At 41.0% G+C, this 23098-nt stretch overlaps 1 protein-coding gene across 4 annotated transcripts in view; it reads left to right on the top strand.

Annotated features, from left to right (window-relative positions):
- FNDC3A (fibronectin type III domain containing 3A) overlaps positions 1-23098 on the top strand; it is a 194057-nt gene that overhangs the window by 5390 nt on the left and 165569 nt on the right. For all 4 annotated transcript variants that reach the window (XM_067563102.1, XM_067563103.1, XM_067563099.1 and 1 more), the window contains one exon: positions 21612-21740. In XM_067563102.1, the coding sequence (XP_067419203.1) occupies positions 21642-21740 (99 nt within the window). In that variant the 5' untranslated portion in view covers positions 21612-21641. The remainder of the gene's footprint in view (positions 1-21611; positions 21741-23098) is intronic.

Raw genomic sequence — 23098 nt, 5'->3', positions numbered from 1 at the left:
TATTAAAATTTTCAGAAGTTAGGGGGTACTTGCTACTTAAAAGATTGAGAAACACTGCACTTAGAGATAGGACAAGAAACTAACGTTTCCATGGTTCTATGTAAACTGCCCTTCATCTCCACTGTTTGGCTGCCTTGAAGTCATTAAGCCTCTTAAAAGTATAAGTGCTGGCTAGCTGCAGTCTTTGGGGCATGGAAAAGAAGTGAGTTGCATTCACAGAGAGAGGGTTGTTGTGTATATGTGGAGATTGGAAATGCCTGACCTATAACTGGGGGAGGGAATTGGATGGAGCCCTGTATGTGTTAATGCACAGAGATGCTTTTACTAAACTTAGAGCTATTCCTAATGACAGTTGCAAAACTGCAGCTTGGTCTAAAATCATTCAGAATACAGGATACTTACCAACTCCTGATCACATTTTTATGTAATGTACACCTGGGATTTGACCTGGCAAATCTTTGTATTACAGCTATCACTTAGTATCTTGTGTCCAAACTTGGCTTCAGACAACAGATGTTTGCCTATATAGGGTCTCGTTCAGCTTTACTGTTTTTCTATGTATCTCCCTCCGCTTGTGAACATGTGTATTTTGGATTACCTTTCTCCAGCTATGTTAATTTGCATCTTTCCAAGTTGGGTCTCATTTTATTTCCTGTCCAAGTTTTTCTTAATTCATTTGCATTATTTTTCTTCCCTGGTGTTTGAAGCTCTCCTACTATGCTGTGGAGGAACCACCAGGTTTTTATTTGTCAGAAAGACTGGTGCAGGTTGCATCAGGACATCTCATGGGAGATGTGGACAAACCCTCTTTAAATGGAAAATGAGGTAAACACCTGTAGGCGACGGTGGTCACCAGTTACAAATGATGGAGCACATCATATCTGAGTGCCCCCTTTGTTCTTTTGCGAGGGGCCTGAAGGACATTCACCAACTCATTGCTGGGGCAACGTGTTAGCTATCAAATCTAGATATAAATTTGTAATAGTTGCTACCTATCCAAGCCATACAAAAGAAGAACAGATATAATAACTTGCTTTTTACCTCTTCTTCCAGATAATTATACAAGTCGTTAGCTCTGGTTTTATGTAACACAAATGCCTTTGGCACCCCACTTGACACTCTTTCCCCATTTGATACATTCCTGTGTACTCCCTCTCTTTCAGATACTGTTGTTTTTAAGTACTTTGTTTGCAAACCAGTTTTTCATTGCTGTAACAATAGAGTTTGTACTTCATCAAGCCAATTTGTATGAGCTTGTTTATTATAATTAATTATCCAGTGCTAATTATCTTAGTTAAGCAAAATGGATGTAGAATATGTTATTATTCTAAGTTTTGGGTGTTACAAAATCGGTAAGTATGAACAAAGAAAAATATTGTATGAAGTTAAATGAACCTAAATTAAATATTTCGGCTAACCAAATTGTTAGGTTAGAGACCAAGATTTGGAAGTCATATCTGCACTCCTGGTCCTTGAGACACTAACAGTGATCTTCAGTGCTCTGTTGTTTGTATTTGTCCCACGATAATCATCCAGCCATGAAGTTCAAGAATGAATTAATGACTCTCAAGGTATGTCTACACTGCAATGTGACCGCAGGGTTAGTAGAACTCAAGTCAGCAGGCCCTGGGTTTGTTAATCTAGGGCTTGAGCATCTATACTTATTTGTAACCCCAGGTTAGTAATCGTTGAACCCTTAGTTCCAACGTGGGACTCCAGCATTTACACTGCATTATGCAGGCCTGGGTCCAACCACCCATATCATACATTTTCTAGCACCCTCCCAAAATGTGGCTGTTCTAGCCCTTTGTTCATGATGCAGTGTGGGTAAACTTGACTGTCCACCAAACTTGACTGTCCAGAGGAGAAAGAAAGTCAGCCAATGGGATTGGGGAATGCTCTTGGTGGGCTCCCAAGCTATGGATGTAAAATAGCAAACAGTTAACTGGTCAGTAGTAGTCTTGCCATTTACAAATTGTGTTAACTGTTTCACTGTTCGCTGCATGAGGGGGCTGTGCACGTGGGGGGATGAGTGGGGATGGGTGTTGCAGGGAGGGACAGTGGGGGAGTTGGGACTTCTGCATGTACAGGGGAAGCCCTGGTGGCTCAGGGGTTTGGCACCGGCGGCAATGCCAGCTTGAGCAGCAGTGAGCCTGGGTGAAGAGTATGGGGGGGCTGGGAGGGCATGGGGAATATCCCCAGTCCTGGGGCAGAGCCAGAAGCGCAGTTGTGGGCAGATGGGCTCGGGGGTGGGGGAAGTGGGGCAGGGTGTGGAGGTGCCTTATTGCCCCGTCCTGCAGGCTGTGGGGGGCAGTGGGCACTGTACGCCCGTTGCGAAGTTGGGCAAAGGGTAACTAGGAAGCCAGGGTGGAGGCACCCCCGTGCTTCAGCTGGGAGACCACAGCCCCGTCCCTTTTGCCCCCCATGTCTGCCTTGCCAGACAAAGACCACCCCAGCTACTGGAGCCTGGCTTGGGCCAGGCAGAGCCACCCCCTTCCTTCCCTCGCGTGTGTGTGTCTTGCTGCGCTGGCTGAGCAGCGACCCTGCCCCCACGCTCTCCAGCACAGCCAGCTCCCCCCAGGGGAGAGCTCCACAGTGGAAAAGCAGTGGTCACAACCACACACCATGCGTACCCCCGGATCCTCTCCACTCATCTGGGTAATGCAGCCACCGCATTCAGCAGGGGGGTATCCCTGTGTCCTCCAACCTGCTCTGCACCCCAGGCTGGTGCCACTCACCAGGGAAGCACACCGCATACTGGAGCTAGGGATGTAAAATATTATATCGTTTAAACGTTTGTTTAATTAAATGATATTTTACATCTCTGTCCCAAGCACAAGTCCAGTGGAGCTGCAAAGCAACAGGGCTTGAACTCTGGTTCGTGGCTTGACTCAGACTTGGACCTTCCCTGAATGTTGGGTACTAAGACCCTGGGTTTGAGCCCTGGGTTGGTGCAATTTGTGTGTAGATAGAACGGGAGTGGAGGAAGGGGGGTTAGGCTGAGCCTGAGTTTGAACCTTGGACTTACATTGTGGTGTAGATGTAATTTTCAACTCCTTTGTAAGGGCTTGATCTAAGGTGTCAAATCTGAAAAGCTTCACTTTCCTTACAATATTGCATTCAAAAGTGTGGGCAGCTATTAAAGCCTGCTTCTGACACAACTCACAGAGTGGATATATCTTCGTCTCATCTTTATTGATTTTCATTCCTTCAGTGTGTCTGGTTCACAATCTCAGGATAGTGGATGTTAATATCCAAGATGCTTTGATATCGATCAGAAGATTTTATTTTTCCTCTGTGTTTCTTGAATAGCAACAACATGGGTAGTTTTCTCATTAAGAACTGTTTCAAGATTCCCTGGAATGTTCCAGATACCCATTATATTCAAATGCATGATGTTCAAGGTGGCAGGAGCCTATTTGTTTACACTTCCTCCCCAGAAACCACAAGAGCTGGTGTCAGTTTCTCTGTACACAGTAGCATTGTTTCTCTGAACTCTTCACCAACTTCATGGTGGGAATATGGTTGCCAGAGCCACATTAGCGAGAGACTTCCTCTTGGACTATTCCAGTACCTCGATGAGGTGAGGATGGTCTTAACTGGAACGTCAATGCTTTTAAGTATGTATTGCAGCCATGGATGAGGCTAACTGAACATGAAAGTGTGTAATGTTTGCACAAAATAAGTCTCTGGCAGAAGGTGAAATCAGGCATTTGAAGTATAATTTTAATCTTCTGGCCATACTTCTGAGCCATATTTATATGGAGCTTTGAAAAACCCTCAGTCCATCATGCCTCAGGCCCTTGTTGCCAAATAGAAGTATTTGGTTTTTTTTAAAAAGTGGTTAGTTTAAACAACTTTTCCTTTTTTTGTTCATTTGTGCTTGATGCAGGAAATTAGTCAGGATTATTGTAAGAAAGATTAAAAGTTTACCAAAAGGCATTTAGACTATACTGTGTTTTGATTTATGATGTTAAAAGCTTTTTTCTGGCATTAGAAATCAAAATATCATAGTCTGTCTAGAAGACCGTCTCTAGAATCTCTTAGGAGGACCCCTGGAGTCTTAAATAGATGTAGTCAGTATAATGAACTAAAACAACATAGTTGGACCTAATGGAGCTCTGCTGGCCTGTTTATTTTTCTGGGAGGTAGGGGCAAGAGGGTAGCTTTTAGCATTCTAGACAATCTTTTTCTCTTTCAAAGTTTTCACTTGTTCTTAAGCGGTGGTCTAATTTTGGACACTACATAAAATTAGATGTAGTGTCCAAAATACTTCTGTTTTTTTTTCTGCTGCTGAAATGCTATTTTGCAACTGTCTACAACAATAATCCTTAATATAGTCAACAAGTTTTCCTACTCCCTTCTGTAGTAGCAGTATACTATGAACAAAAGCATGTTACATAAAGTTGTGCAGCTCCAAGTCTCTTAGGCCGTGATTCAGCAAGGTAAACGTGTCTAACGGAAAGTATATGAGTAGTCCATTAGAAGTTAAAGCTCCTCGTGTGGTGAAAATTGCATCCATTTTGAACTCTTTGAAAAGAAAACTATGTGGTTGCAAAGGCTAATGAGAAATGTCACTTATTCTGACCCGCTGTAGCTAAAGCACTGTTTGACTTCAATTTATAGCTAGGACCAAACATATTGTCATATTGTGTTAGCCTCGCAAAGTCTAGGTTTTAGCTTGGTTTAGGACCAAGATTGATGCATTTTGGCCCTGTGTATATGGGGTACTATTGTTACAGTTTACTGTTTTGTGAACCAGTAATTGTGTAGATGGGGGATTTGCCCTGTATCACTTTGACAATGTTTGTCCACTGGTCCCTGGAGCAGCAGAGACTGGGTGTGTTACAGGAGCTGTGTACTTGGCCCCGGTAAGGACTGGAGTACTTTGTACCTTTCTCAAATTACTCCTTTCTGACCATGCATCTCCCAACCACCTGAAGACATTGATTCTGGATCAGAGTCCAGCTCTTCTTAGCTGGAGTAGTCGCTGGCTTGTGTGGGCTGGTGCAGGAAATCCTGGAAAACTACGTACCCTTCAAGAAAGAAGACCTTGGAGAAGAAGGGGGAGAAGCTTGTGAAATCTGTCAACATCAAAAAGAGGGAGACAATTTTTAAAGAGTACATCAAATGCATATATTGTAGTTGCAAGTACCTGGGTAATTACTCCATTCCTGGAAAGGTGGGATGGGGGGGTTAGTGTCACCTGTTGTGACTACTTCCAAAAAGGAAGCACTGTGTCAGAATTATCTAGCCTCCATAAATTAGGAAGCCCATGGAGCCAGCTGCATGCTGAATAGATGCTAGATGTCTAAAATGCAACTTGATCGATGTTTAAATCCAGCCCTTATGACTCTACCAATTTAGCATATCATCTGCCTTCCTTGCAAGGCGACTGGAGCTTCTCTGAGTAGTGGTTGTCGGTGAGAAGGGAGAGAGCTCCCTTACTGGAAAAGGAAGAGGCTTATATGTAGACAGGGTGGATAAAAATTAATAATTTTTTTTAAAAAAACATCAATAAAATACTAAATTTCTCTCTCATTTAAAAATGTTACAATTAAATCTCATCACAAACATGCTAAACCTACACTTACAATCTCATAAAAATGAATTAATGGCTCTAGTCTGTCCAGCCTAACTACCAGCTCTTGCTTCTTGAAAGTTCTGGGCTTTCAGTTTCTGTTTCAGTTTCTCAGCAGACTAAAGTCATGTGCAAAGAAAGACACAGGCTGGTTAGGACTGTTGTTCTGTGCTTATGTGGTGGTGGAGCTAAGCCAAGCAAGGTCGAGGAGTTAAGACACTGTCTTAAAGGCACAGAGAGAATATTTTCATCATTTGGTATTATTCACTCAATGCTGCAAACATGGCAAAGATGAGACAATACTTAGAAGAAGAAATGGAAGGATGCTCCTTAATAACATATGGCTGCAGTGCCCATTTAATGCATCTTTCAGCCAAAGATTTAAGTACATCTTCTCCAGGAATAAAATAAAATGTTGAAGTCGCAAAATACTTCTGCAACAACCATTTTGCTTCAGCTTCACTGAAAAGAGCAGGAGGATCCAAACTAATTCTCCCTCAAGATGTTCGATGGAATTTTGTGGTTGATTGTTTTGAACAATTAAGAACTGGCCTATTCTCATAAAACTTTGTGAAGAAAACTGTGATAAAATAGATGGAAGTATCTCATTCAAAGTATCTAACATTGGATTAAAGAGGAATGTAAAGGATTCTGTATACTGAAGCCTATATCCATAACCTTAAACAAACTTCAGAGAAATTGTTGCTGCATTGCTGATGCTGTCGAAATTTGGAAGGCACTTCAAGAGACATTGAAGAAAGAAATACCTCACCAGAAAGTTAAACTGCAGGCAGTAAAGAAGCGAATGGATCAAGCACTAACTCCACCTTATTTTCTTGTGAACATTCTCGCAAGATATAAAGGTACATGCCTAACTTGTGAAGATGATGCTGCCAAAGCATGGGCATCTCAAAATCACTCCTCAGTTATGCCAGTCATAATAAATTTTAGGGCTGGAGTGGAACCATTTAAACAGTACATGTTTACTGATGTTTTGAACAAAGTCACTCCCCTGAATTGGTGGAAATCATTAGCAAGGCACCTTGAAACAGAGTTCCTTCAGTTGCTAAACCAACTTTTCACAGTAGTAGCTTCCTCTGCAGGCACAGAGAATATTTTCATCGTTTGGTTTTATACACTCAAAGCTAAGAAATCGCCTGGGAGTTGAAAAAGGAAAACTCGTATATCCGTTTCAATCTATGAATAAAAATGACAGTGGGAGTGGGGAAGATGAGAGCTAGTTGTAGAAGTTTTAAGGACAGCCTACTTTTAGTGTTGTGATGACTTGTCTGTTAGTTAAGAAAATTAAAAAAACAAAAAGTTTAAAGGCCAGCCATCAGCCAGCAACTCAGGAGACTGCTGCAGTTACAAATGTGAAACATTTATGTAACATTTAAGATTTAGTTTACTAAAATATAAGTGCTATTTTGTTTGTGTGTGTGATTTAGTTCTGACCAGTCCTAATGTACTGCTGCTGCATCTGCAGCTTGATACAGGTAATGCCTATTATGTACTATTTCCTAACTTGATTTTTATTAATTTATCTACAAAACTACACAATATACCCTCCTAGATGTTGTAAAATGCTGTATTGCATTGTAAATTAACATGTTTTAGTGATCAAATTTGCACCATTATGAAGAAATATGTGAAGAAGTATCAGTGGGAAACTTGATTTAAATCCATGATTTTCTTGGTGATTTAATGATCAATGATTTAAATCACCTTGATTTAAATCCGCCTGCCCTGTCTGTAGAACCCAGTAGCAGCTCCCCACCTGCAACAGAACAAATGAGGAAGGGAAACAGGAAGATATGAAATGTAGTAGTGAGGAAACAGAATGGTTATACTAAAAACACTGGCCCATCAGGACTGAATTAAATCAGAACTTGGAAATCTTATTTCTGCATTTAACTTCTGCTAAAATGTTTCATTAACATTAACACAATTCAAAGATACACTTCAGTTCTGTTGGCTTCCTGAGTTGTCATAGTTGGAAACTGGTGCAGTCCACTATTTAGAAAAACGGTTTACCAAAATCTGAGAAGTAATGTCCATGAAGATGACCCTTTTCAAAAGGACTCCTGCCATGACACTCTGGTGGTTTCCCTTCATTAGCTCTGCAGAAAAGAAGTTTGTGCCCCAAAAACCAGTTTGCCTCACATTTTTCTCCTTTATAAATTTTTGTCTCCATGTTTTCTGTTGTCAATATTACTGCCTCTGTTGGATAAATACTTCTAAATGTATTTAGTCTGATTATATTCATATGTATTCCTGTCACTTTCTGTTAATGATTCTCATTCCTTACTGCTATCGAGTATTTTTCAGTGAACATTGAATTTTTTTATAGTGTAACAGTGAAATTGTGGTTCTGCTAGAAGCACACAGTTAAAAATAGTTCAAGTTAGTAACTTGTTGCTTGCGTGCCAACTTTAAATGTTTTAAAGAAAAGATTAATATTTAAAATCATCCAGCTCTTCTTTTGTAAAGAATTGCTCAAACTATACTAATTGTTTTCAGTAAGCAAAGCTAGGAGTCCTGTGTAGCACAATTTTGTGTTAAGCATGGTTACTGCCAGGCTCTTGTCTCATGTCCCCTACCTAATCTAGTATCTTCAGTAATGTGTCACTTATATTCTTTAGATTGAAATTGAAGTAAATTTTATGGTATCCCAAATTCGGTTTTTCAATATGCTTTAAATTTTTATACTGAAAAGTTACCTATTTTCTAGATTTTATCAGGAGGAGGCTGAGTCTTTTCACAGCAAAGCAGGGAACAACTAGATTAGGAAGTAGCTATGGATTAAATATTGGGGAAAGAGAGAGAGCTCTTTCAGATTAAGGAGATCAATAAAAATAGGCACGTTTACAAAAACTGTAAATGTCTGTATACTACTGTGAGATAATTTAAAAACAATAGGTGTAGTAGAGTGCCTAACAATGGAAAGAGGACCTTGGCAATAACGCTATTTCCTCTGTCTTTCTGTAGTATCTCACTGACACACTGTAATATCTGGCTGTAATTATATAGAAGGGACAGACTTGGTCATACAGCTACAAGAGTAGTACTGAACCCAAAAGATTCCATAAAATCTATCAAGAATGTCAGTGGAGAGTACCATGCCATGGAATGCTGTATTTCCCCCTTATCCTCATCTTACTCAAGTCTACCACCGTGAATAAAAGAACATATCTACAATACTAGCAGGATACCTTCCATTATTCTGAGCTTTTAGAGAAACAACTTTCTCTTTAGTTGCTTGTGAGAGGGATTCCTGAAAAGAAGAGATGAAACGGGGCTGAGGGAGACACAACTGAATAGTGTAATCTTTTGTCTCTATTTAGAACACTCTCCTGTGCAATTTCACTTTGTGCTATAAAAAAGAAACTTGATCCCATGTGTAGTGTATGGGTAATGAAATCTTTTCCTTTACCTCACAAAACAGTTCACACCAGTGAGTGTGTCCTTTAAAAGTTGTCTAGTCTTTTTCATCAGCCCCCACTCAATGCCAGAGACTTAAGGCCTGGTGTACATTATGGGTTTGGGTTGATGTAAATTGCCTTGCATTGAGCTATTTGCATGTGTCTATGCTCAAATCTCTCCTATTGATGTAAGTGCCTCATTATGGCAATGCAGTAAAACTGCCTCCCTGAATGCTGTGGAGCCATGATTGGTTTACTGAGGTTGACGCAGTGTAAGTGGAGACAGTCTGATTGTTCGACCCTACCAGTCCTCCAGAAGCTCTCCCACAATGCCACATTACCTGTGACAGTGATTGCTCTGATAACAACTGTAGACTCCACTTCCCAGAAGTCTGAGACTGGAAGACACCCTTTTAATCCCTCCCCCTGCATGTTTTTGAAATTCCTTTTCCTGGCAAGCACAGCTCTCCCTTGTTGTTTGCACCTGACAATGCCAGCTCTATGCACCAAATGCACTCCTGCCTGGAGTAAGACAGGAGATAGTGGATTTGCCTGTGGGGAGAGCTCCATACCATACTTGGCAGAGATCTCACCAGCACCTCACAAACCACTATGGATATCTTGGAGCATAGTTTTTCACCCTGTAGTACGCGTACCTCTGGGGGTATGCGAGACACAGGCAAGGGGGTACGTGACGAAAAACCCAGTGAAGGGAGGTGAGTGGCAGCTGCCAACTTCTGGGGAAGCCAAGTTGCAGCTGCTTGCTTCCCGCCCATTCCCAGCTCGTATTTCTCAGAGTGGAAAATTGAGTGTTGGGGTACTTTTTAAAATTTTCAGAAATTAGGGGGTACTTGCTACTTAAAAGGTTGAGAAACACTGCCTTGGAGGAGTCTGAGATAGAGACCTCTGCTGTGATTAGCGGGGAGAACTGGGGGGGGGAGGGAGGAGGGAAATCCAGCCATGCCATGAGCCAGGATCTGTTCAAGACTCCAGCACAGTCCAGCCAGTCCCACAAGCTGAGCATGGACGAGTCCCATGAAGGGGAAGGGACTTTGGGTAAGTGTGTACATACATTTTTTTTCCTTACAGTGTTTACATTTAAAGATGATTTCCCTCAATCCCCATCTCCAAGGTATCATGATACAAGTATTGTATTTTCATTGTTTTACTTATACAAGAAGAGGTAGTGGTACAACAAAGGTAGAGTTGGTAACTGCTTTTCATTCCTCTGTTGGATTAGGTGGGAGGAGGATATGCGGAGCAGTTTGTTTAGGGATGTATTTTGTGTCCTCAGATCTCAATGAAGCTTTCATGATGATACTCTGCAGTCCTTTCCAGGAGGCTTCTAGGGATGGCTGCCTTATTCTTTTCTCTGTGGAAGGAAATTTTCCCTCACCTCTGTGTGAGGAGTGCAGCTAGCAACATTGCAGTACTCTGGCTAGTGGCGTACAGGCCTGGGTGGCTTTGGAGTGCCAGTAGAAGCTGAGTTCTCTGTGCCTTTGTTACCTTCAGGACTGAAATCAGCTAAAATCACCACCACTTGTGGGAAAACTTGTGCCAATTTTCAGTACTATTGCGCTATACCTGTACCCATGGATTAGGATCAGAAATTGTTTCGCACAACCAAAATTTCCTTTCTTCCTTGCCTCTGGTAGGCCATATTCACTATGATTGCATGGCCGGGCCTGGAGAGCAGTGCTGTGGAGAGGCACTCTAAAGCCAAGTATCAATAAACAATCTTATTAAAAAGTTTGGGGTTTTTTTTTCCTTTCGGAATAAGGGAGGGAGTCTTGAAACTTCTTTCCTTTTCTGTTGTGACTGTAAATCCAATGATACATCTGTAGGTTTTTATCAGCTGTCTTTGCAGCCTTGAAGAGTTCCCCCTCCACAGCTGCAGAACACATGACTATGAGGAGGAGAAAGGAGGAATAGGGAGGTCATATTCAGTGAAATCCTGCAGCCAGTAGCTGGTGCTGCATCGGACTTCAAACAAAGGGCCTAGAGGGCCGACATAGTAGAGAGAATTGAGAAAGGACAGAAGGCCCAGGAAAAGGAAAGGCAATGCACCAGGATGTAATGGGGCTTCTCAGGCAGCAAACACAAACGCTGCAGATTCTGGTTGACATATAGTTCCAAATGTCCGACTCCCCACTCTTTGCAGTCCTTAGAGAACTCCATGATAGCAGCTTCCTACTCCCCGAGCATTCCACATGACATCACGTGCTGCATCTCTACCCCTATCACTCCATGTCAGAGGACAGCAAGGAATGGTGTATGTGTAGCCACAATGGATTGTTCACACTGAAATGGACAATTTTTTTTTTTCATTTCTAATTTCAAAGTGCCGTTCTGTTAATTTGAGTTTACAGTTTATATTGCATTGCCTGTTTTATGCACATGGTTTTTCTGCACTGTTTTTGCCACTCAATAAATTTCTATTTTTAAAATATTTTTAATTCACAACATGTAGCAGAATGCATAGGGGTACCCAGAGTATCCAGTACTTCATTAATGTAAATCACTGGATAACTGATAGGTTCAAGAAAACGCCCCATCATACTTATAAAAGTACACCAAGCACCACATAATTCCTAACTACCTAAAGCTTCAGGCCCAGAGAACTGTCCACCCTTGACCCTTAACATGCTCTTTCAAAGTTTCCTTTAACTGCATTGTTCCACCTTGAGCTCTTGTAATGGCCCTTATGTCTGGCTGTTCAAAGTTAGCAGACAGATGCTCCACTTCCACCCTACTGGTAGCTTTTCCTGCTTTGCCTCACAGATATTATGCAGGATACAACAGGCAATTATAACCATGGGGATATTATTGTCACTGAGATCCAATCTAGTGAGTAAACACTGGCAGCATCCGTTCAATCTACTAAAAGTATATTCAACAGTCATTTTTGTACCTGCTGAGCTGGTAGTTAAATTTTTCCTTGGTGGTGACCACAGTACGGCTTCCTGAGCCAGGAGAGAAAAGGGTAGGCTGGATCCTCCAGAATCACTATTGGCATTTCAAGATAGCCAATGGTAGTCCTCCAGTGAGGAAAGAATGTCCCTGCTTGCAGCTTTCTGAACAGTTCTGTGTTCTTAAAGATATAAATGTCATGTACTTTCCCTGACCAACCCACCGTGATATTGGTCCACTGTGATCCACCAATGTTTGCATACCATAGAACCATAGAAAAGTAGCTCACCATAGAAAAGTAGCTCTTTCTGTTGATGTAGCTCTGTAGCAAGTTGGAGTGGTGCAAAAATGGCAATGTGCATGCTATCTATTCTCTCACTGCAGTTCAGGAACCCCATTCCTGCAAATCTGTTCACTATGTAATGCACACTGATAAGAACCTCAGTCCTGTGTAGCAGATGATAATTAATGGCCCTACATTCTTGCATGATGATGGCACCCGTTCAAGTCCATACTAATTTCCCACTGACCAGTAGAAATCTGGAATGGCAGTTTTCCAGTGTGAGTGCTATTTGCTTCTCAGCTGTGAGTGCAGCTCTCAGTTTGGTGTCCCTGTGGTGGAGGCTTGGGGTGAGCTCAGCACACAGATCCAGAAATGTGACCTTTTGCATCCAAAGGTTCTGCAGCCACTGCTTGTTGTCTCAAACTTGCATTATGATGTGATACCACTAGTCAGTGCTTGTTTCTCAGGCCCAGAAGCAGCGCTCCCCTCTCTGGAACTGTGCCGTGAACTCCACCTGAAAACTTGAATTGTTTGTCCCTTAGGAATCTGTCATCGTCATGTCCCCTGTTGTGGTTCTTTCTACAGGTCTCCAGGTACAGGAGAATCGTGTGTCCTGTATTTGCAACAATCATGAGAATAGTGCATAGCTGTGCAAGCTCCATGTTTCTGTCAGAGATGGTGGACATCAAAAGTATCGCAGGTTTGTGGGATTAAAAAAAAAAAAAAGACGAAATTATGGGATAGGGATGGCAAGTTGCATGCTGGGAACTTGATCTCCTAGCTCCCAGAGATCCCTGGATGAGGCATGTATATCCCGCAACACATTGTGAAAATTTCCCAAAAGGCATTGTCTTGGTGAGCAATGCATGGCATACTGGAATTACAACCCATGGTGCATTGCAGTTTGCATTGACGCAAGCACTCCTGGTGGATATGCACAGTGACAGTGCAAGCAGCCAAGTATGCATGCACACAAGTGATATACTAACTTCAGCAGCTGGATGCTGGCGTAACTTGTGTCAACCAAAGTTTAGTGTAGACGTGCCCTAAATCACTTTAGCTGTTTATAGGCCTTTGATCTGTTAGCTCTGGCAAAACAACTATAACTTTGGGCTGAAGCATGGAAGTAGGCCATGGTACTGTAATTGCCTTCAAAGTGTTTGTGTGGGAGGTTGCTTATTTAGAATCTTTGTGTTGCCTTCCTGCTTATTTTTTTCCAACAGCCTCGTATTAAGTTAGACCTTTACACACACATAGGAAAGTCTAATAACAGTATAACTATACCGTAATTTTACCTCACTGACTATACCGCATACAATATTAATAAAACTATTAGAGCAGTATTCTTAAATTATTACATAGTAATTCCATGTATGCTACTAAGTGATCAAACCAAAAACTACCACTATGACAGGGAATATTAGAAATAAAGTTTTTAAAAAGAGGAAACTAGTCAAAAAGGAGGAAACTTTAGACTTAGCATTGAGTTTCCTTACTCATATCATAATTGAGTCACTGTATATATGTGTACCCCTAAACAAAAAAGAAAGGCAAGAAAAAAATTAATTGGTCAGGTTCAAGAGGTTTTTGAGCCAGATTCCATTAAAACAAACAAACAAAAAAAAAAAAGAATTCCAGTCCTTGGGAAGTTTATTGAGAGAAACCTAATCTAAGGTGAGGGGGGATGTAAAATGGAAATTTGGAGATCTAATAGGTATTTTTAAGAACTATTAATCAAAGGTGTAAAAAACAAACTTTTTTTTTTTTTTTTTTTTTTTTTTTTGCAGCATGTTGTGAAATTGTATAGGAGGGCATAGTGAACAGTGAAGAAAAGCTACACTGTTCAGTTCTGTGTCTCTGATCCCTTTTCCCCCATTCCTTTTGATGGATCCCTCTCACAGGCAACTAAGAATGAAAATTGCTTCTCTAAGACCTCAGAATACTAGAAGGTATCCTGCTTCTGCTGTAGACACGTTTTTTTTATTCATTATGGTACACTTGATTAAGATGAGCAGGTACATTTGAAGTTCCGAGTTTTATAAGATGTCTGTAATCCCTTTTCAGAATTTGCAAAACTGTTTTAAGCCTTTTTCTTCAAGATGTATAAGGGTGATCCTACTCAGGAAGTTATTGATTCTGTATGGGCAGCAACAATTGCCTCTTCAAGGTGCGTCTACTTGATTTGTACACAGATACTTGAATTTTTTATGAAAAGCCTGGCAGTAGAGCCCTTATATATCAGGGCAAGACTACTCTAGTGCTTAAAAGCCCCATTCAGCAAATTGGGGCCCTGTTGTGCTAGACACTATGAATGCATTGAACAAAGACAGTCCCCTGCCCCAAAAGTTTACAGTCTAAGTAATGGATGAGACAGTAAGTGGATACAACAAGCATGTGTGCTGTACTTGTTTACCTTGTCCGGAAGACTGGTTTATCAAGGCCTAATCTCCAGAAAATGACGATCTTCCCTATGTGTAATCTATTTCCACTTTAAGAGTTTGGGTCCCTGGATTAGCCAGAAAGAATCTACTCTTGCCATGACTTGTATTCACTTTAATCACACTGGTTCTGTTCTACAGCAGCTACTGCTTTCCTTCCAGTTGACTTGTAGACATGCAAATAATTTCTATGAACAGACCCAGCTCTTGGATCAATTGGATTCTTTCTGGAGGTTCCAGGTTTTATAGTTGTCTTTATTCAAGTGATCTCATTTGCAAAGCTGAGACCTGCTGTAAACCGATACTGCAGAGAACTAATTGGAAAATGGAATTTCTGTCGTGTAAGAAATTTTGGCATTTTGAAATTTGTATAAAAGTCAGTCATGAAATATTTTAATTCTGAAGCATCTAATGACATGTCTAAATGTTCTGTTTTGATAATGTTGCAACATTACATAATGCAAATCATTATAAATATTAAATAGTTTCATATTTTATTTTTATATTATGAATATTAAAAATGTAAGTCCGAATGAAACAAAATGAGAACGTTGGAATTAAATACTCCATTTCTGTGAATCATTTTGAAATGTTTGTCAAATTTAATTGAAAGTGATGCAGTCCCACAAAACATTTGTTTTTACGGAACTGTATTTTTGTTAGAAAGCTGTTTCACCTAAATTTTTTCAACCAATTTTAGTTAGCATGTCTAAAATGGAAACAACCATCTTAGAAAGGACAAAAGGACATTTTAAAATAAATTCTGGAGTAATAGGAGAATTTGTTTGTGGGCAAGATGGCATTCTATAACACTCGGTTTTCCTGTGATTGCTTAATCTGAAATCTAGGTATGGAAACCTGGTGAAACTACAAATGTAAATATAGACAAAACCCCTGAGGTAGCTTTGGGCTGTAGTTTTCTTTAATATGCCTCCTAATTCTGATAGCCCAGATACAGACTTTGTGGATCATTGCCCAATTCTGTTCTACATATGTTCTGATACCACCCTCATCACTGTAATATCTGAGCGCCTTCCAATAGTGCTTTAAGCAGTGAGACTAACATCAGTTACATGTGGTTTGTTCTCTCTCCTGTTCTCTCCCCAGGGAGAAAATTGTGTGTGTGGCAGTTTGTTTTGGTAGTTTTTTTTTTAATGTGCATGCTGTTTTGTGTGCATTAGAGAAGTGTACCTTGCACTTAAAATGGAAGATGGTGAGGTTTGTGATCAGTTGATTCTTCAGTCTTGGGCCAGCCCCTGAGAAAACTCTGCTTCCTGCACAGATGAGCTTTATCTTTATGGTAGAAAGGTCCATTGTACCTGAGGAGTGGAGTTGCCCTTAGCTCCCGTGGGAGCCTAACCACAAAAGAACCCCACTGAAGAAAATATGCATCCCTGCAGAGCTCTCCACTGAAGTCCATTGGGAGAATAGGCCTTCTGACAGCTTCTGATTCAGAAGAGCTGCATTGTATTGGATGTTGTACACAAACAGGTGTCATTGTTTTTGTAACGTCTTTTTTTAAGAAGGGGTTTTCTGTACTGTCAAGAAAATGGCCAGGTGAGTGTTTTGTCTGATCTCCAGCAAGTAGTTCTAAAGTTTGGGGGGCAGATAGGTGAGGGGGGACCTGTCATGGACAGTGCTGTGGTTCATGCTCTTAAGTCTTTGAACCTAGACTTTGTCAATTTAAGTTTTGGTTCCCATTCAGTAATGTTACCTTGAATTGTTGTGGAAGTAGAGGGAGGTTGTAAGATGAACAAGACCTAATTTGTTGAGGGCCTTACAGACAAAGACTAGAAGCCATTTAGCTTTATAAATAAGACATTGTGAAGCTCAGTTATGTGCTACATCCAGAGTGATCCAGCTGATTTTATTGTTGGCATGTCTCATAGGAGACCATTATATGGATGTGTTATAATTAGCCAGAGATAAAAGTGTAGATTCTAGTATCCATCTGTACAGAAGGGATCCAGAGCCCATGTGTTTGACCTTTAATGTTTCACCAGGTGGCTGAGTAACTGGCAGAGAGGTACACACCCCAGGAGTGGCAAGCAGTGCCACAAGAATATGAAGTGACCAAAACTTTTAGTGTTATAAGACCTGGAAAGACAATTGGTCCACTTCGGGGTAGTAAACTTGCCCATTTAATGATAAACTGGATTAAATTCTTCAGACTTGCCCCTCCACGCAACCTGAGGGCTTGATAGCATGCAAATTACTTGTGAGCTAGGCGGAGGAAGAGGAAAACATGAACTCTATAAACTATAGGAATGAGGAATCAGACTTAGAGAAGTCCTATCTATTGCCAGCATGTCAGGATCTCTTTGGGAAGATCTGGGCTGCTGACATGACAGCAAAAATAGTAGCTAGGGTGGTTCATTGGGTTGGGAAGTTGTTAAACCCTCTGGGTAGAGGGCTTGTCTACATGGGGAAGAGTAAGCTAGGGTGTGAATTTAAAGTGTACTAGCTACTCTGCACTAACTGCATGTATGGATGATCATACTCTGCACTGATTGTCATCGGGCACTCTTAATGCAGTGTGTGTCCACAGAGGGATTTAAGGCAGAGTAGATAGTGTGTACTAGCTACTCTACACTAATTACTCCGGGCTTTTTTCCCCAAAAGGTTTTTGTATGCTTACAGTTCTGTATTCCAACTTCAGTCCAGAGCAAATTTACAACAGAGTTTCAGCCTAGGAGGAGTAAATATGTTAAAATGGTCAGTTGTGTTAGTTTTTTGGACAACAAATATATTTTTATATTGTAGGTTGCATAACATCTTTTCAGATGGTCAAAAAAGTATCTCCAGTATTTAGCTGTAGATAGGTTAAGAGCCATTAAGCTATCTTTGTCAATTCTCATGATAGCATGAGAGCTTTTTCCTTGTTTGATACTAACAAAGACAAATTTGAAGTGCAGTGAAAGGAAATTGTATTAAATATTCTGTGAATAATGAACAGTTGTACATCACTATATAGAAGATATCTCTGTGTTAGAAGAAATTTAAACAAACTTTGGTAAAACAGGAAGGCTAGGTTAGCTGGATAACCAAGAAGCAGAAAAACCTCCAAATGAAAACATTCCTGATTATGCTGCTCCTTAGATTATTAGAATCTACTGTCAGCACAATGGTAAGGATGATGATTGCTTGCTTCTGAAAGTCCTATCGGTCTTTCTGAGATGTTCTTTATGTAGATAGATATTGGACAGTAAGCATTGCTATATAGGAAGTAGACAGAAAGTATGAGTTAGTTTTGATTACTCTAAATATTGACACACTCTAATCAAGGCTTTTTCAGAGTGTTGCTTTTTGTTTTGTTTGAAAGAAATCTTGAAGAATAATTTTGTGTATTTCCTACTCATTGAAAAATATGGTACCTTGGTGTATGTTTTTTTTCTATTTAATTTTTGTATATGTTTGATTCCAAAGCCAGACTAGTGTCATGTTCAAAGGTTTTAAATAATTTTTGAAATATAGCGATATGATCTTAATGACAAGTCACTTTAAGTTTTAAAAATCAGGCTAACATACTTCCAAGATACAGTATTCTTGAATTTCTAACTTTTCTTTTGTTGTAACATCTCTACTGTATAAATGTCAATGTTTTCATAAAACGGGTGGCAAAATTATGGCTTGTGAGCTGCATGAGGCTCTTTTGCAGTTAAAATGCAGCTCTCAGAGCCCCTTATGTCCCTCCATTCTCCACCTTCCACACTGGGGTGGGGAACTTGGAGCTTCTGCCCTGCCGCAGGGTGGTGGGGCTAAAGGATTCTGCTCAGAGGGGAGGGTGGCCTCAGGGAGTCAGTAAGTTTGGCCACTCCTGTCATGAAACATCAGATTACTATATAGACACAAAAATAAATCTGCCCTATCTTACAGAGGATTCTCCTTCTACACTATCTGCTCTGGATCAGACCATGGTTGGGGTGTTGGGCTTCTCTCCCATTCCTGAAGCTTCCAACCCCTCACTTCTACTCTTCCCACTCTTTTCCTTTTTTGAATAGAAGTATATCTGACTCTTCACTCATCTCAATGTTGCTGTCATCAACTATCCACCCAGTTCATCCCCATCAGCGTTTCTCTCAGATTTTGACTTCTGGCTCTCTCTTCTTCTCCTTACAATCTCCCCCACCTGATCCTTGGTGACTTTATTTTCCATGTTCATGATCCACCCAAACCCTTAGCTGCATCTTTCCCTGTCCTCATCTCTTCATTCAATTTACAGCCTTCGTTCAACTGTCCCACTCACCAAGAGGGCCATTCACTTGACTTGTTCTTCACCAAGCACTGCACTCTCTCTTTTCTCTGTTGCTGAGTTCTCTCTCTCCAACTAGCACCTGATCTCTTTCAGCATCTGCACCCACTCCCCATCCTCCTCCACACCCTGTCAGCCTTCCAGCTTCTTTGCTCTTTTTTCCTTTCTTCCATTAATATGACTGTTGATTTGTTCCATGCTTCATTCTCCTCCACTCTTTTTTCCCCTCATGTCCATTGCAAGGTCTGCCCTGCCAACCTGCTGCCCTGGCTCACCCCCAATGTCTGCTTCCTATACTCCTGCTTTCACTCTGCAGAGCATTTCTAGTGAAAATTCCATGGCCAAGCTGACTTCCTCCACTACAGATTTGTTGTCTCCTCCTTCACTTCTGCCATCTTCCTAGATAAACAGCTCTACCTTTCCAACTTAACTGAATTCCATGCCCTTTTTCTGAGCCACCTTTGACTACTTTCTAGATCTTTTCCTCCTCTTACCTTTGCTTCTCTCCACATAGGATCTCACTGATTTCTTCCAGATGAAAACTGACAAAATACGACTTGACAGTCCCCCTCCTTTCAGCCTACCGTCCGTTCCCCTTCCTATCATTCTTCCCTTCTCCCTATCACAGAAGGTTATCTGTTCTCCTCCTCTGACCCCTCAACTTACTCCAGTGATTGCAGCCATCCCATCTCCTGATCTCCATTTCACCTAGTCTCCTCCCCTCCCTTATGCTTCTCATTAACCTCTCATTCTGTGCTGTCTTTCTCCTCACAATACAAGCATGCTTTAGTTTTTCCCACCTCATCTCCCTTTATCTCTAAGCCCACTGAACATCTTATCAGAAGTTCCTTTTTCATACTAGTTCTCCAGTTTCATACTAGACCCTCTCTAATCTGGTTTTTGCCCCTTCCTCTCTACACTGCTCTTGTCAGTGACTTCCAATGACTTCTTCCTAGCCAAAGTTCAGAACTAGTTCTCCATCCTCATTCTCCTTGACCTGTCAGCCACCTTCGAAACCATTGACCATGCTCCTATTTCAATTTTTTTCTCCTTTGACTTCTGTGACTCTGTCCTTCTCTTGGTTCTTATCCTACTTCTCAGATTGTTCCTTCATCATGGCCTTTTGGAGACTATTCTTCATCCAACTTTCTCTGAGTATTCCATAGGTCTCTATCCTTGGTCCTCTTCTCTTCTCCCTCTAAACCGTATCTCTGGGCAATTTCATCTCCAGGCATAAATTTAACTAACATAACTCTCAGAACTACCTTTACTTCAGACCTGTTGTCTTCTGTCCAAATTAAAATCTTGGTCCATCTCTCTGACATCTCCTCATAGATGTCTAGCTGTCAGCTTAAGCTTAAACATGGATAAAATAGAGCTCTTAATGTTTCCCCTAAAACACTTCCTACTACCTTCTTTCTCAATTAACACCACTGTCCTGCCTGTCATTCTCTTTGATGTGGACTCCCTATATCCTCCCATCCAGGCTACGTCTAAATCTTGCAGATTACTTTTTGCAAAACATCTCTAAGATATGGCCTTTCCTATCCATCCATACAGCTAAAACTCTTGTCTAGCTTTTTATCATATTGTCTCGATTACTGCAACGTTGTTTTTCCTAGCCTTGACAAATGCACTCTTGCCCCACTCCTATATGTTCAGAATACTGCCACAAAGATGATTTTTCTAGCCCATCACTTTGACCATGTCACCTTTCTGCATCCCTCCGCTGGCCCCCACTTGTCTGTCACATCAAATATAAGCTATTTGTCTTCACTTTCAAACCCCTGGCTTGTCCCCATCCTACCTATCATATCATTAGCAATCAAGATGTTGCCTTTTGCGTCCAGTCAGCCCATGATGCTAGTCTTTATTGCCCACTTGTTAAATTTTGAAACAAGCACCTTTATATTTTCTCCTGTGCTGCCCCTCAGGCTTGGGAGGAGCTCCTTTGTAAACATCTGCAAGGCTACATTATTCAAAACCCTCCTTTTCTATGATGCTATTGACATCATTTAGATGGCGGGTATGCTGAGATCACTGACCAATGCTATCATGTTGACCAATATTGTCTCATTGTTTCCCTGTACTCCTCCATCTGACTGTATCCATCCGTTGTCTCTTGTTTTACATTTCGATTGTAAATTTGACCATGGGCAGGAACCATCTTTTTGTTCTGTATTTTTACAACACCTAGTATAGCAGGGCCCTGTTCCATAACTAGGGCTCTGAGGCGCAACATTTATAAAAGTAATAAATGACAATGAATTGACATTAGATCATTGTTCTTGCTCATAATGAGGTTAGACATTTGTGCACTTGCAAGCCTTTCTAGTGTAACACAGTGCTCTTAGATGGGTTGTCAACAGGGAGGATTGAATCTTGCACCTCTGGATCTAAAACCATGATTCTCCGCTGATTGACATAAAAGGCTGACATCTGTTGCTCATAGGCTGCAGTGGACTCATAAACCTCTGAGGTGCAGCTGCTAGAGGTGGCCAGAGACCTATAGAGTGTAATTGTGGGTTGCACTAGCATTTCAAAATAACCTGAAAGCCATCTTTATGGAATGGCCCTTTGTGATGTGTTATGAAAAATATTTTACATTGTGCAGTTAATTATCTTGTTAATTTTACTTTTTAACACTTAAGACTGTTTTAAAGAATACTTATTATGAAATCAGTTTTTCACTTATTAAAATAATGTTGGTAATTTTTCTTTACAGGTGATCCTGTGAATTAATGTACCATCAACGATGGCAGAACACCCACCACTACTGGATACCACTCAGATTATAAGTAGTGAAATTCCTCTTCTGCCTGCCCCTATTGTTAGTGGGGATGGAGCACAACAGGTAAGGAAATTTCAAACACCTTTGCTTGATTTTATGCCATATATACAAAAGAAATGTGATTATGTACCATCTGAAGAGGTGGGATATTTGAAAAGCTCCAAATCCTGAAAGACATCAAAATGCTTGTTAGCAAAAGTAGGGAAAATAATAGTCACACCCTTCCGATATCTTTTGAAAAGTCAGTTCACTGTGTTTTTGTTCACTTTTTAGGCTCTGAAATAGAGAAACTGCAGTCTGTGTATTGCTGATACCAGATTCTGATTCTTTCCTTGAGACATTTACATTGCCTATCAAGAATGTAAATATTTCCAAGAACTCTTTTTGGTATTTTAAGATGAGAGCCTGTTAGCAATTATCATAGAGTTTAAGGCCAGAATGGACCGCCAGATCATCTAGTCTGACCTCCTGTATATTATAGGCCACCAATACCAGTCAGCACCCACACACTAAACCCAACAACTGAAATTAGACCAAAGTATCACAGTCCATAAGAGTCTAAACTATTGTGTTCCATAGGTAGAGAATAGGCAGGACCGAGATGCACCAGTGCCAGAGTTCCCTGAAATGGCAGGGAATTGATTAAGTGAGATATGTCCAGATAATCCCTGCAAATAACCCACACCCGCTGCTGCAGAGGAAGGCAAAACCCTTAGGTCTCTGCCGATCTGACCTGGGAGAAAATTCCTTTCCAACCCTACATATGGTGATCAGTTACACCCTGAGCATGTGAGCAAGAACCAGCCAGATAAGCCCATGAAAGAGAGAATCCTGGGTGCCATCTCAGAGCACTGGCCCACCAAGTCATTTCCCATCTCTAGCCATGGCCATCTCTGATCCTTCAGAGGAAGGAGACAAAAAAAACAGAATACATTGATAGGTAGGGAGTGTGTGGCAATCTCTTCCTGACTCCTGCAAGGGATTGGTTGAAGCCCTGAAGCCTGAGATTTTAGGTGCATAAGACATAAACCAGAAGGGATCCCCAGAGTTGCCAAGCCCTGTCCCACACCATCATATGCAACCCTGCCATACAATCCCATTCATAAGTTTGTCCAGCTTTCTCTTAAAACTAATTAAGTTGTTTGCCCTCACAACTGTTGTTGGGAGGCTGTTCCAGAATCTCACTCCTCTGATGATTAGAAACCTTCTTCTAATTTCCAGCCTGAATTTGGTCGTAGACAGTTTATACCCATTTTGTTCTTGTGCCAATGTTGTCCTCAGTGGTATTTACCTCCCTGATATATTTATAAAGATTAGTCACATACCTTCTCATCCTTCTTTTCACTAGGCTAAAACTAGCCATGTTCTGCTAGTCCCCTCTCATAACACTGTTCCAGTTTTAATTAAATCCTTCTTGAACA

This window comes from Emydura macquarii, unplaced genomic scaffold, assembly GCF_026122565.2.
Source record: "Emydura macquarii macquarii isolate MOO-44397 ecotype Brisbane River unplaced genomic scaffold, CSIRO-AGI_Emac_v2 contig_2473, whole genome shotgun sequence".
Lineage (NCBI taxonomy): Eukaryota > Metazoa > Chordata > Testudines > Chelidae > Emydura > Emydura macquarii.
Note: the sequence above shows the minus strand (reverse complement) of the source record. Positions and strands in the feature narration are given on the sequence as shown.